Raw genomic sequence first — 21,069 nt, forward strand, 5'->3', positions numbered from 1 at the left:
CCAAGTACATAAGTAGGGAGCTGGATCAGAAATTAAGCAGCCAAAACCCAAACTGGCATTACAGTATGTGATAGCAGTGTCACAAGCAATGGCTTAATGCACTGGGCCATCCCATCCCTAATTGACCTGTCTTTAATGTGTATGGGGAAGGATAAAAAATTATTTTAAAGTATCTTTTTTTGGTCTAGCTTTATATATGTACTCTTTATCCAAAACGTGAACATGTGCATCTTCATAACTCTTTCAGTGTTTACTGGTTTTCTTAGTGCCTAAGCTGGTTATTTTCCGCATGACATATATACCATCTCAAGCCTATAATTTTCTCAGACTTGCTATGTTTCTGTGTCGTTGGCATTGATAAACCTATTGGCAGATGTTTAAAACTGGAAGAAAAGGAAAAATCACCTGTCATTTTCTGCTCCAATTCCCTTTGTTGCTTTTTGTATTTCTCTTCATGACCATGAGAATCATTGATTTGAGTATCTCATAATTACCCTTTTTATCTTTGATTCACTGAGATGAAAATATCTCTCCTGAATTTTCATTTAACCAGAAAACTATGTAGAGAATTTTAGTAACATGTCCACAAAACTGATTTGCCCTGTTATGCTAATCCATTTTGTGTAAAATATCAAATTCTAGAAATCCATACTTGTACATATATCATGGGAAAAAGCAGATAATATAATGAGAAAAGGCAATCATGGAATATGCAAAATTCTAATGAGGAGAAATCAGAAAGAGATCCCATATGCAATGAAAAAGAGAGGGAAAAAAACCCATAGTCAGGTTCCTGTGGCCCAGAATTGGCCCAGAATTCACACAAATTTAACTCTAACTGCAATTCAATGCCAAATTCCAAAGTGTGTTAAATCAGACAAGTGCTTTAGTGACGGAAACTAGAGTGTTGTAAAGGTATATCAAGCCTTGTGGCTTTGACTGCCACTGTTGTGAATTATGGAATAGAACAGACATGTTATCTATCATTGAGAATGTATGTTAGCCTTTTGATGGCAACAGGGAGTTGGTAAGAACTAGCCACAAAGGGAGTAGAGACAGCAATCTTGGTAACTGTGCACAAGCTTATTCTCTTAGTCTCTCAACATTGGTCACTGTATAGCATGTGACTGTTAGTTTTCTTAAGTGGTTATGTTCTAATTTTCTTGCAGTTTGGGAAATTGAGGACTCCATGGACATTAGGGGTTGGAGATGGTTTCCCCAACACAGCCTTCTTCATGACATACACACATAATAGCTTCTACTAAGTTTGCCTAACATTTCTACCTTCCTGATGTTTATACTAAGATATACTGTTGCTGCTCTTGGAGATAATCTCTTCTCTCACATCTGGGTTTAAGTCTTTCAGTAAAGCTGCTTAAACAGTGGGGAGGAAGGAACCTTTCCATAACATTAAGGTTATTCCTGATAAAGGTAACTAACTGCTCCACCCCTCCTTCTCAATTAGCTCCCCTGCCAGCAATAGCATAGACTTGAGTTAGTGCCAAATATTCTACCACCATAAGGACTTGCTTGATAAAGCCTAACCCTGGCAAAGAAAAAAGCAGCCAAAGGTCCCAAACTAAAATTTAACAAGATTTCCATATGAGATGCAACCAGGGCACCTTTCATCTAAGTGTTAATATGTGTTTGTATAGCCATTGGTATCCTGAAATTTTCATTTCTGTAAATACTAGAAAACCCAGGAAATGCTGGTCATGTCAAGATGGAAATCTTCTCTAGCTGCAGAAAGTTTGGACTTTGATGAAAAGAAGGACAATGGCAAAGACAGGGTACAACTGCGGAATTCATATGATGATCCTTCCATATCATTAAACTCTGGGTGAAGAAGATTAATGTCTTGCTGTGGCTCTGGTGCTTTCCATGGAGAATTGGCATAGTGTCAGCAGTACTAGTTGTTGAGTAATTGACTAGTTGAAGCGAAGTGATTTCATAGATGCCTGGACTGAGGGATTAATCAATGATTTCAAAGTGCTCAGATCATTCTATAAATTTAGAAAGGGGTGGGGGGGGGGGGAGCGGCACTGTGGCGCAGTGGGTTAACGCCCTGGCCTGAAGCGCTGGCATCCCATATGGGCGCTGGTTCTAGTCCCAGCTGCTCTTCCAATCCAGCTCTCTGCTTTGGCCTGGGAAAGCAGTAGAAGATGGCCCAAGTTCTTGGGCCCCTGTACCCACGTGGGAGACCCAGAAGAAGCTCCTAGCTCCTGGCTTCGGATCCGCACAGCTCCGGCTGTTGCGGCTATCTGGGGAGTGAACCAGTAGATGGAAGACCTCTCTCTCTCTCTTTACCTCTCTCTATAACTCTGCCTGTCAAATAAATAAAATACATCTTTAAAAAAAAAAAAGAGAGAGAAGAGAGGTATTTTTCTCTGTTTCACACTGACTTTTTGATTCATATGTAATAGTTTTAGCCTCAACATCTACCAAGTCTTTAAAATAGTTGTTAAGAAATCATAAAATTGACTGGTCTTCAGTGGTAGCAGCAGGAAAAATAAAAATCTATGCCCTTTAAATATTAGAACGTTCTTGAATGAGAATTCAAATTGAATGCAGGTGACTAAATTTAGTGAAGCCCGTTTCAACTTGACCGCTCAAAGCTTTGCCCATTTTAAGAAATTAATAGATTTTAGCCAAACCTACAATATTACCAATAATATAAAACCCATCTTTAATTTACTTTCCCGTTGTCCTGAAACAAAATGGCAGCTGACATAAATTTCCACATATTTTACTGAAAGAGTTTGAGATTTCAATAGTAGTAATAGCAATGGTATCACAATAAGCAGGAATTGGATTGTCTGCCCCTGTTAGCAGCCTTAGCAGTCCACAACATTAATGGGCCATGAAAACTGGAGAGCTAAGGTGACTGTGGGTCAGAGCGAACATACATAGGCAAGCACAGTGTAGGGGAAACTTTCATCACCTCCACTACACTGAGCCTTTTCTCTTGATAGAGTAAGCTCTTAATTTCCTCAGGTTGTTAATCTGGCACCTTTCACGAACATCAGTGTTCACTTGGGAAAATAAAAAAGCAAACAGTGAAAACATCTAAGTGTTAAAGGGAAAGAAAATCAACAGAGGAAATTACAGTAGCACTTGATACACTGGCACCTTTTTCTTGAGTCATAGGAGATGAAGATATTTGGAATTTTGCAGCTTTGACAGTCTCTTTTTAAAACAGTAACCAGAGATCTGAGGAAAGAAGGTGGCACGCGTATACTGCCACAGTTTAGCTGCCGCCTCTCCATGCCTATGTGTCCATATTTTCAAAAACTGAGCTCTTCAAGCATAAATGATTTGAAAGTAAATACCACTTTCACAACATTGCTTTCGCACCATGTTTACCGTTTCCTTTCCTAAGGAATTAGTGGTTCCCAATATGGTATAGTTTCTATTTGTCTTGTATTATCTATCAGTTGTTAAGATATCTACCATATGTTTTAAAATATAGTATATCAAGGGTTGCATTTAGTGCCAAGTTCTCACTTTTTTTCTGTCTCTCTTACTTTTAGGTAAGTCATCTGATTGGAGTGACATTTCTTTCATGGAATTTTCCATTCGGTAAAGTAATACTATTTATATCAAATGATATAAACTATCATTGTGGTGATTTCTCAATCTGTTTTCCTACAATATTGACCTTAGTAGTGTACTCTGTCTGGAAGGCAAGAAAAGGAGAGGGAGAGAAGAGCAGATAAGAGAAAAGCATATAACTAAATATTTCAAAAGTTTCATAGAAAATGAAATCAAAAGATAAATTTATTTTGATGTAGAGTAATTAAAATTCATGCAATGACACATCCTCAAAAAGTTCATGGAAACACATATTATGGAAAAATCTGGGCATGGACTTCAAATATTTTTTTGCTCCAAAATGAGTTTATCTTTCAATTCATTTTTCCATGAACTTTTGAAGTACCCTCATTTTTACGTTTCAAAAAACACAATTGAAAAAACCTGCCTCTTTATAACTGTTTTCACCAGTATTACTTTATTTTTGGACTTCAGAAAGTAGAAGAGTTGTTATATTTAATTTTATTAAAGAGTTGGACTTAATTCAGAGAATAGAACTAAGTTTAGAGCAGTAACTTCTGACTGTATTTGTTGTAATTCTGGTATTCCTAAAACTGTTGCTATGCATGCTGAGTGAAGTCTTCTATATCATCTAAGAGGTTTTCTTTTGAATCATAGTTTAAGTCGTCAAAATATTTTTAAAGCATAGTTAAACAATTAATAGAAGAAAGAAAAATATGCAATTTCATAAGTACAAACCCAGTATTCAATGGCCAAAGATGGTACTAGGGTTTGTGGTCCATAATAATAGAAGATTGAGGCCTCTAAAGTAAGCCTGACAGGGACAAAGGAGACCCACTGTAACAGCAAAGAGCTTCCACGGTGGCTCTGGGTTCTTTAAAGAAAGAATTATTTCTGTGTTTGCCACAACTCTGCAAAAGTAAATAGATCATAAGTATTATTATTTTTTCCTTGGTGGAATGATTCTTTTTCTATAGAACTAGACATTTGAGTAGCAAGCAACCAAAAGCAAAAATCCCTCCTCCCAACATCATGCCTTTCCCAAAGTAGGAATTACATGGTATAATTTCTTCTAGACACCAACATGTTAGGCATTGAATCTGTATATTACTTTTGGTAGTATGGACATTTTAATAACATTAATTCTTCCAATCATGAACATGGAATATTTTCTATTTATTTGTAAAATAATATTTTAAAACATTCTCACTCTCAAGTTCATTGCTTCTATGGTTCTGATAGTCCTTGAAACAGAATGCAAAGATTATTGAAGTAATCATTGCTTCAGCTGTTTATAATTTTGAAAATTATTTTTAAAATGAAGATATTTTTAAATTATTTTAAAATTATTTTTCAAAAAATTTGATTTATGCTAACAAAACTTACAGAAAAGGAGTGCCTTTAAAACAAAACCATATTAATTTACAGTAGATCATATCTTAGACCTAGTTTGAGAGTTAAGAGTTGGCTTAATACCCCTTAGTCTTTCTCTGTCGTTGATTAAATTTATGCAGGACAAACCATTATAACTTAGAAATCCTTTGCTGTTATATGACATGTCGATGAATTCCCTTTCTTCATTCTAAGGTTATTATCTAAAATGTTAATATATGACCCTTGCAAAATGCTTGATAACCTGATAGGTTTTATAATCCAGTTTGTTTCTGTTAATCTCTGAGAGCTCTCATGCCTCATGCCAGTCATTATCTGATTTTTTAAATGTGTTCTCCTCCAAACAAGACACATTGGTCACTGTAATTAGATTTAGAAGTGCAGCCTGTACTCATCTTTTTAATATATCAACTATTCCAATCAGCTTCGACTTTGAATTGTAACCTTTTTCTCTTCTTATTCCCTATTTCGATCTTGAGGTCTACTTTGCATTTTCTATCAGTGTGTTGTTTTATAACAACCAGTACTGTGGGTGATCAGATTCACCAGCAAAAAAACTAATGTGACACTTTTTCAAAAACTATCCATTTCTTTAATACATATTAAATATCTAACATGTGGGCAACCTGGGTTGTGATTTAACAATGAATAAAATGAATCATGCCCATTTTTAATTGTAAAACAGAAGTTAGCTTTTTATGTTCTAGAACTCAGTCCCCAAAACAGGAAGGATGAGAGTGAGAAATGCAGCTTTTGAAAACCTGCCACCATGCCCATCAGGGTTACTCTGGGAAGTACAGACCTGTGGGATATGCTACCAACAGTTAACTAAATTTAAGAAAAATAGCTGTCAGTACTCTTGAAGGTTCACAGTGCAAATAAGATAAATCTGGTAAAACCAAAATGTCTTACACAGAGAAGCAGGTTTAACTTTGCTGGGATAATTTGATTGAGAACACACTTTGGCAAAAACTCCAAGCAGTAATGACACCTTTAGACTTCAGAAAGTAGAAGAGTTGTTATATATATATATATTGTTCACTCATTCTTTTACTTTTTATACTGTTTTGAATTTTTCCATATAGATTCTGTGGGGCCAGCGCCGTGGCTTAACAGGCTAATCCTCCGCCTTGCGGCGCCGGCACACCGGGTTCTAGTCTCGGTTGGGGCGCTGGATTCTATCCCGGTTGCCCCTCCTCCAGGCCAGCTCTCTGCTATGGCCCGGGAAGGCAGGGGAGCATGGCCCAGGTCCTTGGGCCCTGCACCCACATGGGAGACCAGGATAAGCACCTGGCTCCTGGCTTCAGATCAGCGCGGTGAGCCGGCCACAGCGGCCATTGGAGGGTGAACCAACGGCAAAGGAAGACCTTTCTCTCTGTCTCTCTCTCTCACTCACTATCCACTCTGCCTGTCAAAAAATAAATAAATAAAGATTCTGTGAGTAATTAAGAATTTTTTTTTTTTTTGACAGGCAGAGTGGACAGTGAGAGAGAGAGACAGAGAGAAAGGTCTTCCTTTGCCATTGGTTCACCCTCCAATGGCCACCGCGGCCGGCGCACTGCAGCCAGCGCACCGTACTGATCCGATGGCAGGAGCCAGGTACTCCTCCTGGTCTCCCATGGGGTGCAGGGCCCAAGGACTTGGGCCATCCTCCACTGCACTCCCTAGCCACAGCAGAGAGCTGGCCTGGAAGAGGGGCAACCGGGACAGAATCCAGTGCCCCAACCGGGACTAGAACTTGGTGTGCCGGCGCTGCAAGGCGGAGGATTAGCCCAGTGAGCCGTGGTGCCGGCAAGAATTTTTAATTCTCTGTTGTCCTTCTGTATTCCCCCTTGCCAAAGGATGTCCTGAAAATGCCTATTATTAAAAATCAGTGCTTGTACTTATTAAATTATATAGCTCTATCCGATTATCAAGAAGCTGAAAATTAACTGAGTGCTTGGGACTCTGACCTAGTCTGTTTTACATACAAAACAGAAATAACTAAAGTGTTAAATCAGTTGAGGTTTCTAGGATCTGATAAAGATTGGGGCAAAGAAACTGGATGAGATTTTTAGCACCTTTCAACACACACCACTACTGCAGTTACCTGTCCCGTTATTAATGACTGTTAGTGGGCTCATCGCATCCCTTTTGTAGATTTTAACCTCCTTAATTTTCTGTCCTATTAATAGAGTTAAATATATCTGGCACCCACCTCACCAAATAAGAACAAACAACAAGCTCCATAGCAACCAAAGAACAAAGTTCCTCTCTGTGTATTTTGTCCTGTCAACAACATGCATCCATTAATGAAGCAATTTTAGAATCCTTGGATTATATGACATTTAAACTTAACTTGTGGTATTTCAGTAAACATACGGATAGTGGCAGATATTGTTTTCTCTAAAATTATTTCTAGACCTCTTGAAATGTGTCCATTGACCACCTTCCATTGTTTTTATGTTGTAAATTTTTAAACAGTATAAAGGTAAGCTGATGAATGTTCATGTAAGAGTGTGGTTCACACTTCAGGGCTGTCATCTGCCTTTCAAGCTGGTATGACACAATTAAGAAGTGAGTGGATGTTTCATCATATTGTCATCCAATTTCATGACTTCATTTTTTAATTATTTTAATTTTCTCACTTGAAATTTGTGGAAGAGAATTCTAGAAAGCTATAGTGGCTGTTTCTCAGAGGAAATAACTACAGTGAGATTGAGGGCAGAGAAATGTGGCACAAAGAAACTGACTTTGGAACTCTACATATTATTTTCTGTATAATATCCCTGATTCAGTAATCACTGGATAATAGCCATACAAGTCTTCTTATTGCCTGGAAAGCCTTACTATAATCGAGAAATGCACTAGCATATCATGTACCTTGTAATTTTGTCTTCTAAAATAACGTGACGTTTAATGTCTTCGTTTCCTCATGTAACCTTTTGAAAAGCCTTGTGTCTTCATTTATTTTATTACTCCCACACCATCTTTCTATTTCACATACTCCTCTGTTATTCACTTCTGTATTCTTCAAATAAATCATTTGCAGATTTGCTAAAAGCTGAATTATCTCACTTATGGTTTGATGTTGTAGTTTCTAAGTAGAAGACAAGTTTACAGCCAGAAGCTGCAAGTTCTTTAAGTTCAAAGTCTGTACAAGTTTATGCTAGAAAGCCAAAAGAACTCCTCTGTAGTCACTGAGCTTCCAAAAGAAAATAGATGGCACTGACATAGAAACAAATTGATTGGTTAGCCTTTGGGCATCTTTAACACCTTTAATCCAAAAAATAAGCTTATAGTACACACAGTATTAGGCAAAAAGCTTCTAGAGAGAAGGAGCCCATCCCAGAATTTTAGAATTGCCTTATTGGAAAGAAAATTCTTACAGAATTTTGTTTTACTCAGAGAATTTCAGTGTTAGGAAGAACGAAGACATAGCCAGGAGACAGTATTTTGAACTCTTGAATTTAAAAGATCTACGTTGTGACCCCATTTTAGACTACTGGCCCTGCATAAAGTAGTAATATGAACAATTCAGTGAGTTTAAATAAAATGTCTTGGTTGCTTGTATTTTTTAAATCTTGGAATAGACATAAAGATCCAAGTTCAATATCCAGGGAAAACTTAGGTAACCTCCTGTCCTCAGCCAGCCCTTTCTGTGAATTCTAGGAGCTTCTGGGAGTTTTAGGGATTCCCTAAGTGATTAATGAGGATATTATAATTCAATAGCAACCATAATTTTCTGGTTCAAGAAAGGATATCTGATACGACATTCTGTCCTTAACAGAGAAAAAAAAAAAAAAATGAGTAGCTTGGACAGTTATACTCATCTCCTTTTTTCCACAAAGCATTTGCAGTAGCTTATAACCAAAATGCATAATAAAATTTACATAGGGATTTTTTTATTTTAAATAAAAACAGAAGGAAGATCATTAGTTTCAGGAATGTTACAAGTGTTCTGACTCAAGTCCAGTACTAGTAGCATTAAGAGAGGAGTCAATGTACAGTTCTGTCCTGAAGAGGAAGAGCAGAGCTTCATTGGTCCTCCTCTCCCTTGCCAGCCCAAGCTGAACTCGAGCCAAATCTACTCTCAGCCCTTTGGCTTCATCTGGCTTGTTCCTTTACTCTAGTTCCTCTAGCTCTCCCTGATGCTTGTCATGGCATGACTCTGTCAGTATTCATTCCATAGCCCTGAAGGCCTTCAGCAATTGCACATCCCATGACAGAACCAGCACTGAGTGTGATTTGGAGAAATATCACATGCATCTTATAGCATGCTTGAATATTCAAGAGGGCTTCAAAGAATACCCTCAGAGTATTCTTCTCTGGACTTCACAAGGAAGGACATAGATGAGGGACACTAAGAAGCTGGCCAAGCACAGGGGAAAGGAAAGTGAGGGAGATTCCATTCTGCCTGACTCAGCTGGGATAGGTAGGAAACCTAAGGATCTTTTTCTTAAGCAGTCATCATTTGTTTCCATCATTTGTTCCCATGGTTATTTTCCACTGCCCAGTTGTTATTTGCACTTATTTAAAAACATTAGTGAATGAACAAAGAGAATTGAGGTGCTATACTAGAGGCTAAGAAAATTCAAAGTTTTGGATTGAGGTCCTACCTCTGAGCTCATTCTTTTTTATTACACTGTATTTGGCTGAAGATCTGACATCAGATGCACTGTAACCATTGCAAAGTCCATGCAATCTCTTGCTTTTTAGAGTTCCACTGTTTTTTTTTTTTTTTTTTTTTTTTTTTGCCTGTTTGAGTAGCCACACCTTTCCAAGAGTTTCAGGTGTTTTAACTAATTAGGAAAGGGGACGGAGAGAAAATAAAAGAATTGATGGTAAATAAATGGTGGCTGAGAGTGGAAAGTTCCCAAAGGAAAGTGGAGTGTGTGCTACTTTCTGGCCCAGGCCAGATGGTTGGGTGTGGATGTCACATGTGTCCCCAGTGTAGTCACCCTTGCAGTGGTAGTTCTCCCAATTTAGCCACCATCGTGTATTGTTCTTTGTGTTTCTATAGTGCTTGTCAAAATGCTATGACAACTGGCTGGTTTTACGCAAACAGACCCTGGCTCTCCAGAGACAGAGTGTCTGAAAGTCAAACATGGATGGCAGCCATTGGCACGCAGAGGAGTCAGAAACCACAGATTGTTTTCTCGTTGGATGAACAGCTTAAAGCAACGTAAAGTTAATTGAAGAATTCCTTGAAAGTGAAGTCAGACTAAAAGAAATGCTCAAAGTCTATAATTTACTAAATGTGAAAGATCTGTAAGTGGTAGTGAGACTAAAAGAGTTTGGGGGGAGAAGAACATTTTTGTAAACAGATCTGGCTTGTATTATTGCCTAGGCTGCTTTAATTATTTGCTCTAATAGTGTAGATCTGCAGAGGAATCTCTAATTAGGTAAGGCTTGATTTATAGAGCTGGCCTCATATAAACCATGATGTCATGGTGCACTGCAGAAAATGACAGGCCTGATCTCGCTGTTGAAAACTATTATTTCTACCTAGAATGAGTTGTGCTCTGCATGGCTTACTCTCAGGAAACCAAAGCAGTCTATGTTCTCGTTTAAAGTGCTTCTTACTCAGGTAAATTCAACATATATTATTACAAACCAAGTAATTTTATCAAACTTTTTTTTAAAACAAAAACTGAGGCAGGAGGGGCAGAGGAAACACTCTAATAAAGCAATCACTTTTGGGGAACTTTGTAGAGATCAATCTGTGATTCTCTACAGAAGTGGGTGGATTTATTCAACTGACAGACCAGCAAGGATTTGCCAGACTGTCAGAAGTGGTTGTCTATCTGACCCCCACCCCCCCACCAGCCACTTCCTTAGAAAGCTCTTTCAGTGTCATTGTTGCCTATTTTAATTTTGGAATTACAGTTAAGTCCAACAAACATAAGCATATTGGAGAACAAACACATGTCTAAGCAGTTGGAAGAAGTACATGGGACACATTAGAGATTAGCCTTCTAGCCTCAGGTGTTCAGTATGTTGAGGTCAGTGCTGGGTTAAGCACAGTGACAGAACTGGATTAGCAGAAGTCAGTTAGGGTAGCTTTTGAATCTGTGCTGTGCACAATGTCTTCATTTTACAGATGGTAACCACTGTCATGGTTTGCCCAAGGTCAGAAACTATTGACCAGGTTGACATGCTGCCTCTCACACCCATGTTCTTCTAGAACACCAGAGGAATGAGGTCCTGACCCTTATCATCTGATTGCTAACTGAAGGTGAAAATACTCTTTATAAAAGCATGTACCTTGATTGATTACCACTAATATCTGTCTTCATTGTTACTTTACACGTAGTTTCTATATTATAAATTAACAGAAGGTTTTCTTTAAATTCTTCCTGGTACTAAAATGGTCCCTCTTTAATATATGGAGTTAATCAAAGTCATGAGCTTTACCACTTCTGTGTGTAAGTAGCAGTACTTAGGAGAGAAAGGGACTGCATGCAGGGACTTTTCCTATGCTTATCAAGTAGGACTGTCCTCCTTGCCAGTCCACAGCCCAGTATGGTTCATGGCTCCTTTTTTCAATCTAAAGACCATTTTCTAAAACCACAGGCCTCTCAGAAAAAGCTGCTTTGGGACTGAGCTGGGGCAGTAGGTTTAAACTTATTTACTCACTTTCACAAACCCTATATATTAACTCTGCTAATACCATGTTGCAAAGATTCTTTTTTAATAGTGTTTTATTCTTTCCTGCTTTGAGCATGTAAACTGAGGGGTATTTTAAGGGATTTATCAATACATTATATTCTCAGGATCATAGCAAATGCATGACAATTACTACAAGACAATTCTCATCAATTCTCATGTTAATGTGATATTAATACAAAGAGAACAGATTCAGTGTAGTTCAGATACAATTTAAGAATATGATAATACTTCCCCTTTTCTCTTTTGAGATAAGTATTTTTAATTTATATTATCGTCAAAGCTTTAATGTTCCATTAAATGAAGAGTTCAACATGTAAAAAGACGGTAGTGTAGCAGGAATATAAACAAGGTCTATAAGCAGTAATCAAATGAAAAGATACCCATTTCACTCATATACAGGAAATTGTACAATAATCACAGATCATTAAAACTATGATAGTATATCATTCTTAACCATTGGTTTGACAAAATGATATTTGCAGCAATATGAACATACACAGGCATTTGTTTCTTTCATTTTTTGATTTTTTTTTTAATTTTAGCATCTGCGTATAAAGCAGAACATGTGGTATTTGTCTTTGTGTCCTCCAGTTGCATTAATTTTGATGCAAAGATAGAATTTCATTTCTTTATAGCTGAATAATTTTTCCAGCATATATGTGTATCACATTTTCTTTATCCATTCATCTGATGATAGACCCCTTGGCTTTTGTGAAGAGTGGTGCTGTAAACATGGTGGTGTAGGTATCTCTTTGATACAATGTGTTCATGTCTTTTGGGCATATACCCAGTAATGGAATTTTTTTAAATAATTTTTTCCTTCTGCTCTCCCCTCCTTCAAGTCTCTCTCTCCGGTTTTCCCCCCTATAGAAAGGTTTTGATGTCACCTAGAGTCAAATGTACCTTCAACTCAGCAGTTAAAATCAAAACCTTTAGGATGAACATGAGAGAAGGGGAAAAGGTCATATATTTGAATCTCCAAGATATCATTAAGGTGACTTTACAATTATTGAGTAGATTTTGCTCTGAGCTTCTTGTTCGACTAAGTAAAACAAGTTATGTGCCTTCACATTATTTTCATTTGCCCAAGGGAAGCATAGCAAGTCTCTCACAGAGACACTGTTACCAGGTACTTTATTCTGAGTGATTGATTCTAATGGAATTGAGGCTGAATGGCCTTTTAGAGCAGGGGATTCATACACACATTAGAGTTCAAGAAACAGTGTCGTAGGCTACCTCTACTTTTTGATGATTGAAAATAGAAACCCAAAAGAAGGCCGGCGCCGTGGCTCAACAGGCTAATCCTCCGCCTTGCGGCGCGGGCACACCAGGTTCTAGTCCCAGTCGGGGCACCGGATTCTGTCCCGGTTGCCCCTCTTCCAGGCCAGCTCTCTGCTGTGGCCAGGGAGTGCAGTGGAGGATGGCCCAAGTGGTTTGGGTCCTGCACCCCATGGGAGACCAGGAGAAGCACCTGGCTCCTGCCTTTGGAACAGCGCGGTGTGCCGGCCGCAGCGCGCCTACCGCTGCGGCCATTGGAGGGTGAACCAATGGCAAAAGGAAGACCTTTCTCTCTGTCTCTCTCTCACTGTCCACTCTACCTGTCAAAAAGTAAAAAAAAAAAGAAGAAGAAGAAGAAGAAACCCAAAAGAAGATAGAAAATTTAGGAGTCATTAGGCTTGGTGACAGCAGAAGTCTGGAACCACTTGGTACAACCTGGGCCTCAGAGCTGCCTGGTTTAGAAATGACAGATGTCATGAGACATGGTACCGGACCTAGTGTGGCCCAGCACCACACCCCACTTCTGGACACTAGGAAAACAGACTGTGAAGTGAGTCTAGGGATTCAGGCTTGATGAAGGCTGAGGATGTGGAAGAGGAGATTCTTCAAGGAGCTTCCCCTCTCACCAAGAGACTGAAACTGCAAAGGTCTTTCAAATTGCCATGGAAAAGAAAGCTAGGATATGCTACAGAATAATGCCCCTTTTATACACTGTGACAAAAATGCCCTTTGTTCAGACAAAATTGTGGGCAAATTTCTATTTTCACTAAATGTGTATATAAGAGAACTTTGGGCAGGGATTCTAAACTCGAACTGCATGCAGGAGGCAAGCAACTACAAACAGCTGTTTACTACACAGAAGACCATGTGTAAGATAATAAGAAGTGGGGTTAGAAGTAAATCGAAAGCCCAGTGATCTATCTCAATGTAGCAGCTGCTTCTCAGCTCCAGCTCATGTTTTCCTGTGAAAAGTGTAGCTCTGAGGTTGACCAGATCTTCCAGTATTTTGAGGGAGTTGGAAGTCTGGGTTATTAAGTTAAATCTCTTGGTTTTAAATGTTGGCAAATCCTTTCTTCCACTTGCTCAAGCCAGAAACCGTGGAGCTGTCCTTGACTCCTCGCTTGTCAAAAATTCATATACAATCCATCAGGAAATCCTGTTGACTCTACTTCTGAATCCTTCCAGAATCTGATCACTTCTTGCAGATCTCTACTGCACTGTAGACCAGCACCACCTTTCTTCAGAATTATTGCAGTGGCCTCCCGACTGGCCTTCCTGCTACAACACTTTCTATCCTGCAGTCACAGGGGTCTTATTAAAACCCAAGTCAGCTCATATTGCCCCTGCTGCTCAGAGTCTTGTGAACGCCAAAATCCTCATGATGACCCATGATGCTCTGACTTCATCTCCACAGCCACAGCAGCCTCCTATCTGTGCCTCAAATACATCAGCTCATTTCTTCCTCATGACCTTTGCCCTGCAGTTCCTCTTTCCTGAAGTATCTCTGTGGCCCATTCACCCCAGTCAGCTCTATTCAAATGTCATCTTCTCAGCAAAGCATGCCTTTGGCACGCTGTCTAAATTTATAACCCCACACACGCACACCATTCCTCTCTACTTCTCTTCTTTATTTTTTCTCTTTAGCACAGTATACTACATAATTATCTTCTTTCTTAAGTGTTTTCCACATTAGTGTGTAGGTTCCACAGGGTAGGGACTGTGTGTGTTTTAGTATATTTGTTCACTGTGGACAGAGATGCAAACAGGACCCTTCAGCAGGCCAAACCTAGGCCATGCCTGGAATCAGAAAGTCAAGTCCTTCTCCAGTGACACCAAGTAGCTCACAGACAGACTTTATGAATGTGACTGATGCCTGCTCTGCTGTCCAGTTAACTCTTACCAGTGCTGTCCTCCCACTTCTTTTTGTTTGTTTTTAAGACCTATTTATTAATTTGAAAGAGTTCTAAAGAGGGAGAGAAAGTGTGAGAGAAATATTTTCCATCTGCTGGTTCACTCCCCAGATGGCCCCAAAGGCCTGTGCTGGGTCAGGCCGGAGCCAGGAGCTTCATCCAGGTCTCCCACATAGGTGGCAGGGGCCCAAACACTTGTGCCATTTTCCCAGGCCATTAGCAGGGAGCTAGTTAGGGAGTGGAGCAGCCAAAACTTGAATATATGGAACACCAGTGCAACAAATGGCGGGCTTTACCCACTACACAATGCTGGCCCTGAATTCTTCTACTTCTACCCTACTGAACTTCAGTACATGCTTATGATCTTGCTTATGGTCTCATGCCTCGGCATTGCCTTTCCCAATGCATTGCTGTTCAGAATATGGAGAATGTTATTTCAGCCTTCCTAGTAAACTTCCAATTTTCTGAAATCAAGAAGCATTTGATCAATTTGACTGCTTTTTCTAAACCCAGAGTTTAGAGTTGGAAAAGCTATGAGTAAGAGAAGGAACATAACAGAGGAAAAGCATGTGTACAGACACTCAGCAGGAAGAAACTTTGAGGCTTTGGAAGAGAACTACTGAAGCTAGAATATGGAATACAGGGCAAAGTGTCAGAAAGAATAACAGGTAGAAAATGCCAAATCTTGCAATCCATGGTAAGGAGTTTGGATGTTACTTAAGTCCAGTGAAGCTGATCAAAAGTTCTTAAGTACAGGAATGATGGGGTTGAAGTTATATTGATTAAATTTTACTCTGGTTATTCTAGGAACTTAGGGTGCCAGTAATAACAACAAAACAAAAGTAGATAACATTTTTTTGAGAACTAATGCCAGGCAACATGCTAAGTGCTTTATATAGATTCTTTTTAGTTAATTCTTCTATCACCACATTGAGTTATATGATGTCCCTACTTTGCAGATAATGAAATGGAGACCCTCTGAAGTCCAGTAATTTGCCTAGTCACATGGCTAAACTGTGTAATCCAAGCCATCATTTTTTAACCTTTGCTCTTAGCCATTAAACCTTTCGTCTTCTGCTCCTTATCCAAGGATTGATTCAGTCATTCTGGCTGAGTCGTATGAGGTTAGTGCTGTATTTCAGGAAAGAGATGGGAGTTGCTTGGGTTGTCTGTGAGATGTTATTTCTGTTTTTCCACATAAATGGAATGTGTATTTAATAAATAGAGTAGAATTTAATTCATGTTACAGAATTGGGCTTAGCAAAGACTGAAGTAATATTTTATTACTAATTATAAATTTATTGAATACTTAAGTATTTTTAAAATATTGTACATTTTTCAGGAGACATTCAATGGTATTAAATTATAAAATATAAAATTATATGATACAGTGATAGAACAGAGTTTATTTCTAATGATGAAGTATTTGACATTGTATCTAGGTAGAAAGTAATCTTAGATCCTTGTGAATGACAACAGCGCATCTTATAGAGTGAATTCCTGTTTCCAAAAGAAGAATTGCCTGATAAGCTATCATTCCAACTATAATAGTCTCAGAACTCATTACTGTGAGCTATTTACAGTAATGACTTTATATTATATAATGATGAAGTACAGTGCACATGCACATACACACAGGAAGAGGCTTCAAAAATTTGCAGAAAAATTGAATTAAAAGATATGTTTATTTTAGTGCAAGAAAAATTCGAAGGCCCATGGCTAATTTTCATAATGCACATTTCCATGGATGATTTGAAGACCTCTGGTGTCTTTGTGGGTGCTAATGATGTTTAATAAGCAAGGTACTTCATTGTTCCATTTATTTTTAGCATAGTGACTTGCTTCTCATTTATAAAATATTGAACTGGTGCCAGCGCTATGGCATATTAAGCTAAGCTTTCACCTGTAGTGCCAGAATCCCATTTGGTGCTAGTTCGCGTCCTGCTACTCCACTTCCACTCCAGCTCTCTGCCTGTGGCCAGGGAAAGCAGTGTAAGATGGCCCAAGTGCTTGGGCCCTTGCACCCATATGGAAGACTCCAAAGAAACTGCTGGCTCCTGGCTTTGGGTGGGTTCAGCTTTGACTGTTGCAGCCATTTGGGGAGTGAACCAGCAGATGAAAGACCTCTTTCTGTCTCTCCCTTTCTCTGTCTTTAATTCTACCTCTCAAATAAATAAATAAAATCTTTTTGAAAAATTTAACTTATTTATCTGTAAAAAACATGTTTGTTTTGAGAAGGAAAGAGACAGACTGTATTGCTGTAATTATTTCATTATCTGAATAGCCTATACTGTAATTCAAAGAATGAAGGCCTTAATATTCTGATTAAATTAACTTTTAGAGAATATTTTGGGGTTTAGTTATTTATTTCAGAGGTAGAGTAACAGAGCAAGAGAGAGAAAGACGCAGAGAGAGAGGTCTTCCATCTATTGATCCACTCTCTCGAAATGCCCCAAAAGATGGAGCTTGGCCATGCAGAAGCTAGGAATTCCATTGGGTTTCCCATATAGGTGGCAGGAATTCAAGTTCTTGGACCATCATCTGCTGTCTCCCAGATGATTAGAAGGAAGCTGAACTTGAAGCACATGCCGAATTTTATCTCAGGCGCTTCAGTATCGGATGTGGGTGTTCCAAGCAGTGAGTGGTTTAACCTTGCTGTACCACAATGCCCTTCCCACATTTTAAAATTTTTTGTTTATTTTATGTATTTGAAAGGAGACGGCAAGAGAGAGACACAGAGAAATATTTCCCATTCCCTGATATATTCCCCAAATGCCCACAACAGCTGGATGGAGCTAGTCCAGACTGAACCAGGAACTAAGAACTCAGTTTGGGTCTCCTAAATGGTGGCAAGGACCCAACTACTTGAGCCTTCACTTGCTGCCTCCCAAGTACACACTGACAGAATGCTAAAATTGGAAGCTAGAGCTAGGATTCAAACCCAGATACTTCAATATGAGACACAGGTGTCTGAACTGGTGTCTTAACAGCTAAGTCAAATGCCAATCCACAGAAAATTAATTTTTATTTCTATACTTATAATAAAGATATTAAAATCAGTTTGAAAATATTTTTAAATATATGTATTTATTTGTAGAGAAAATAGGTTTGTTGGAGTCACATAGCACTATTGATTTTTATAAGATGATTATTTAGTAAATTAAGATCCCATTGGCACATACAGTTTTTTAATTGTATTTGTTTATTTCATATAAACTGTTAACTATTTCATTTCCAACCTTTACCAAGTTACTATCACATTAAAATATATTATGTTTTTGCTTATTAAAATAGTCTATATATAGTAGACTATACCAAATGTGCATTAATTGGAGTTTATAAAAGCTTTTCCTTGATCTCAAATTTTATTTCCACCTATATATTTCTAATCATGAAAAGAAAGGAAAGAATTAAACTATTGAGCTGCTTTCTGATATTCTATCAAAGACAGAACAAGACTTAATGCGTGAGAACAGTAAAATAGTTCTCATGATGCTTTTTTTTTTTTTTTTTTTTTTTTTTTTGACAGGCAGAGTTAAAACTCTGAGAGATAAACTGTCATTTAGAGGGCTTTTGTAGTTTAGCCTCTCACTAGGCTATCTCATGCAAACAGACAGATTCTGGGTTGTGATAACATTTGAGATAGCAAAAGTCAAAGCAAATTCAAGCTTTTGATAATCTGGAAAGCTAAGGTAAATACCAACTGTTAGGATGATATTTAGAAAGTCTTGAACATTCTGAGGCATCTCAAATATGACATAAGTTGGAATTGTGAAAAGAAAAACTTAAAGGGGCGGGCACTGTGGCATAGCAGGTAAACCCTCTGCCTACTGTGCCAGCATCCCTTATGGGCGCCAGTTTGAGACCTGGCTGCTCCATTTCTGATCCAGCTCTCTACTCTGACCTTGGAAAGCAGTAGAAGATGGCTCAAGTCCTTGGGCCCCTGCCACTTGTGTGGGAGATCCGGAAGAAGCTCCTGGCACTTGGCTTCTGACTGGCTCAACTCCAGCAGTTGCAGCCATTTGGGCAGTGAACCAGCAAATGGAAGACTCTCTCTCTCTCTCTCTCTCTCTCTCTCTCTCTCTCTCTCTCTCTCTGCTTCTGCTTCTCTGTAGCTCTTTCAAATAAATAAGTCTTTACAAAGAATTGTTCAGCTTTTTTTTTTTTAACTTTCAATGGATTTTCATTTCTGTAGGATAGATGGAAAGTGTAGAGCTAGAGAAGTTCAGAACTAGAAAGGACCATAAAGATCCTATTTTACAGATGAGAAAACTGAGGTCTAGAGAACACCAAAGACATCCTCAGAGTCTCACAACTAGAGTTAAAGGTAGGACTAAAGTTGGAATTTGAAACTCCTGCTTTGTAGCTCAAGTTTCTTTTCTGTACTTTCCTTGGGCATTTTAACTGTATAGTCATCCAAGTTTTAACAAAATGAGAAGAACTGACTTGGGTGAAAAGGGGGTTTCCATAAATCAAAACTAGACCACCGGCGCCACGGCTCACTAGGCTAATCCTCCGCCTAGCGGCGCCGGCACACCGAGTTCTAGTCCCGGTCGGGGCACCGATCCTGTCCCGGTTGCCCCTCTTCCAGGCCAGCTCTCTGCTGTGCCCAGGGAGTGCAGTGGAGGATGGCCCAAGTGCTTGGGCCCTGCACCCCATGGGAAACCAGGAGAAGCACCTGGCTCCTGCCATCAGAACAGCGCGGTGCGCCGGCCACAGCGCGCCAACTGCGGCGGCCATTGGAGGGTGAACCAACGGCAAAAGGAAGACCTTTCTCTCTGTCTCTCTCTCACTGTCTACTCTGCCTGTCAAAAAAAAAAAAAAAAAACTAGATGCTATGTTTTGAATTTTTCTTCCAAAGTTCATGTGTTGGAAACTTACTCCCCGATGCAACAGTGTTAAGAAGTGGAAGCTTTAAGAGGTGATTAGATCTGCCCTTTATGAGAGTAGATCTAATGTCATTATTGTGGAAGTGGGTTCCTGATAAAAGGATGAGTTTGGCACCTTCCTCCTCCCCCCCCCTCCCTCCCTCTCTTTGTATGCATGCACACTTTCTCTTGCCATTCTACCATTCTTGTTGGGAAGATGCAGCAAAATGACCCTCACAATATTCCAGGACTGTCATATTTTACTGTTTGGCCTCTAGAATCATGAGAAGTAATTTTGCATTACTTATAAATTATCCAATCTGTGGTATTATGTTATAGCACCCAAAAATAGACTAGGGTATTTGACAGTGGCTGCCTGAAATGCATGCTGAATTTCCATGAAAGAAGTTTAGACTCAATGTCCTCTAAAAGCTTCTCCAGCTCTAATTTTAATGAGTTTGAATAATTTTCATCATATTTATAACAGGTAATTATTTGGCCTCTCTACAAACAAAAATCATTACTCATTCTCATTCTTTCGTGTCTCATCTACTGTAGTGTTTCCTAGAACCTGTTTTCCAATTAAGAGTACCTGTTCCAAAGTTGCTTAGTAATACAGGATGACCAAAAAGCAGGCACAGACTCAGGCTCTGTTCACCACTTGGAATGATGAGTAATCATTTTACTCATACTTAATTTAACATTTTGTGTTAAGCCAGTGTGCAGTCACTGCTGCTTTTCATCTACCGTACAAATGCAAGTTGCCTACTGTTAGCAATGGGAAGATTGGTGACAATGAAGTGAGTCAGCTTTTCTTCTTAGCAGCAAGGACTTGATATACTAAACGTTTTGGTCAGTTCATAACCCAGTAAAGTATAAATGATTTTAAATGAGACTATTTTCTTCACTATGCAACTATATAGCTATTCTTGGTTTAGGATTGAAAAATGTATAGATTTGTATTACAATATAAAATCTGCTCATCCTGCATCTACCCTTTTGTTCAGGTTTTTGATACTGTTTCTTTCTTGCTATACTTTAGAAAGGCATCAATATTTTTAAAGTATTTAAATGCCATACTTATAATGAGGAAAACAAATAATTTAGTTTCATACGTGCTAACTATCCATTTTTCACTGGAGACCAGGATGCATTACTTAATGTTATAGTTACATAGTACTTTGGGGGCCCATCTCCATAGATTTAAAACTTATTTAGGACTTTGATCCAGAAGTCCAGGAGAGGTCTCAAAAATCCATATTCCCTCATTTCCAGTGATCCTGGGATGACTTGGGAGGTGGGATGAGGGAGGACATGATAGATGATAGTTGGGTTTCACTGGATTATCATGGTGATTTAGGATGTGAGTGCACGGACTCTTTTTCATAGAGGCCAACAAGGGAGAAACTGTTACAGGA

General features: G+C 38.8%; 1 protein-coding gene across 7 annotated transcripts in view; it reads left to right on the plus strand.

The window, feature by feature from the left end:
• The window catches only part of COL8A1 (collagen type VIII alpha 1 chain), a 603,924-nt gene that overhangs the window by 405,163 nt on the left and 177,692 nt on the right, over positions 1–21,069 (plus strand). For 4 of the 7 annotated variants that reach the window (XM_062206860.1, XM_062206870.1, XM_062206878.1 and 1 more), the window contains exon 2: positions 3,531–3,579. The exons of the other annotated variants lie outside the window; for them this stretch is intronic. In XM_062206860.1, coding sequence (XP_062062844.1) covers positions 3,531–3,579 — 49 coding nt within the window. The remainder of the gene's footprint in view (positions 1–3,530; positions 3,580–21,069) is intronic. 7 annotated transcript variants of the gene reach the window in all.

Source organism: Lepus europaeus, chromosome 2, assembly GCF_033115175.1.
Source record: "Lepus europaeus isolate LE1 chromosome 2, mLepTim1.pri, whole genome shotgun sequence".
Lineage (NCBI taxonomy): Eukaryota > Metazoa > Chordata > Mammalia > Lagomorpha > Leporidae > Lepus > Lepus europaeus.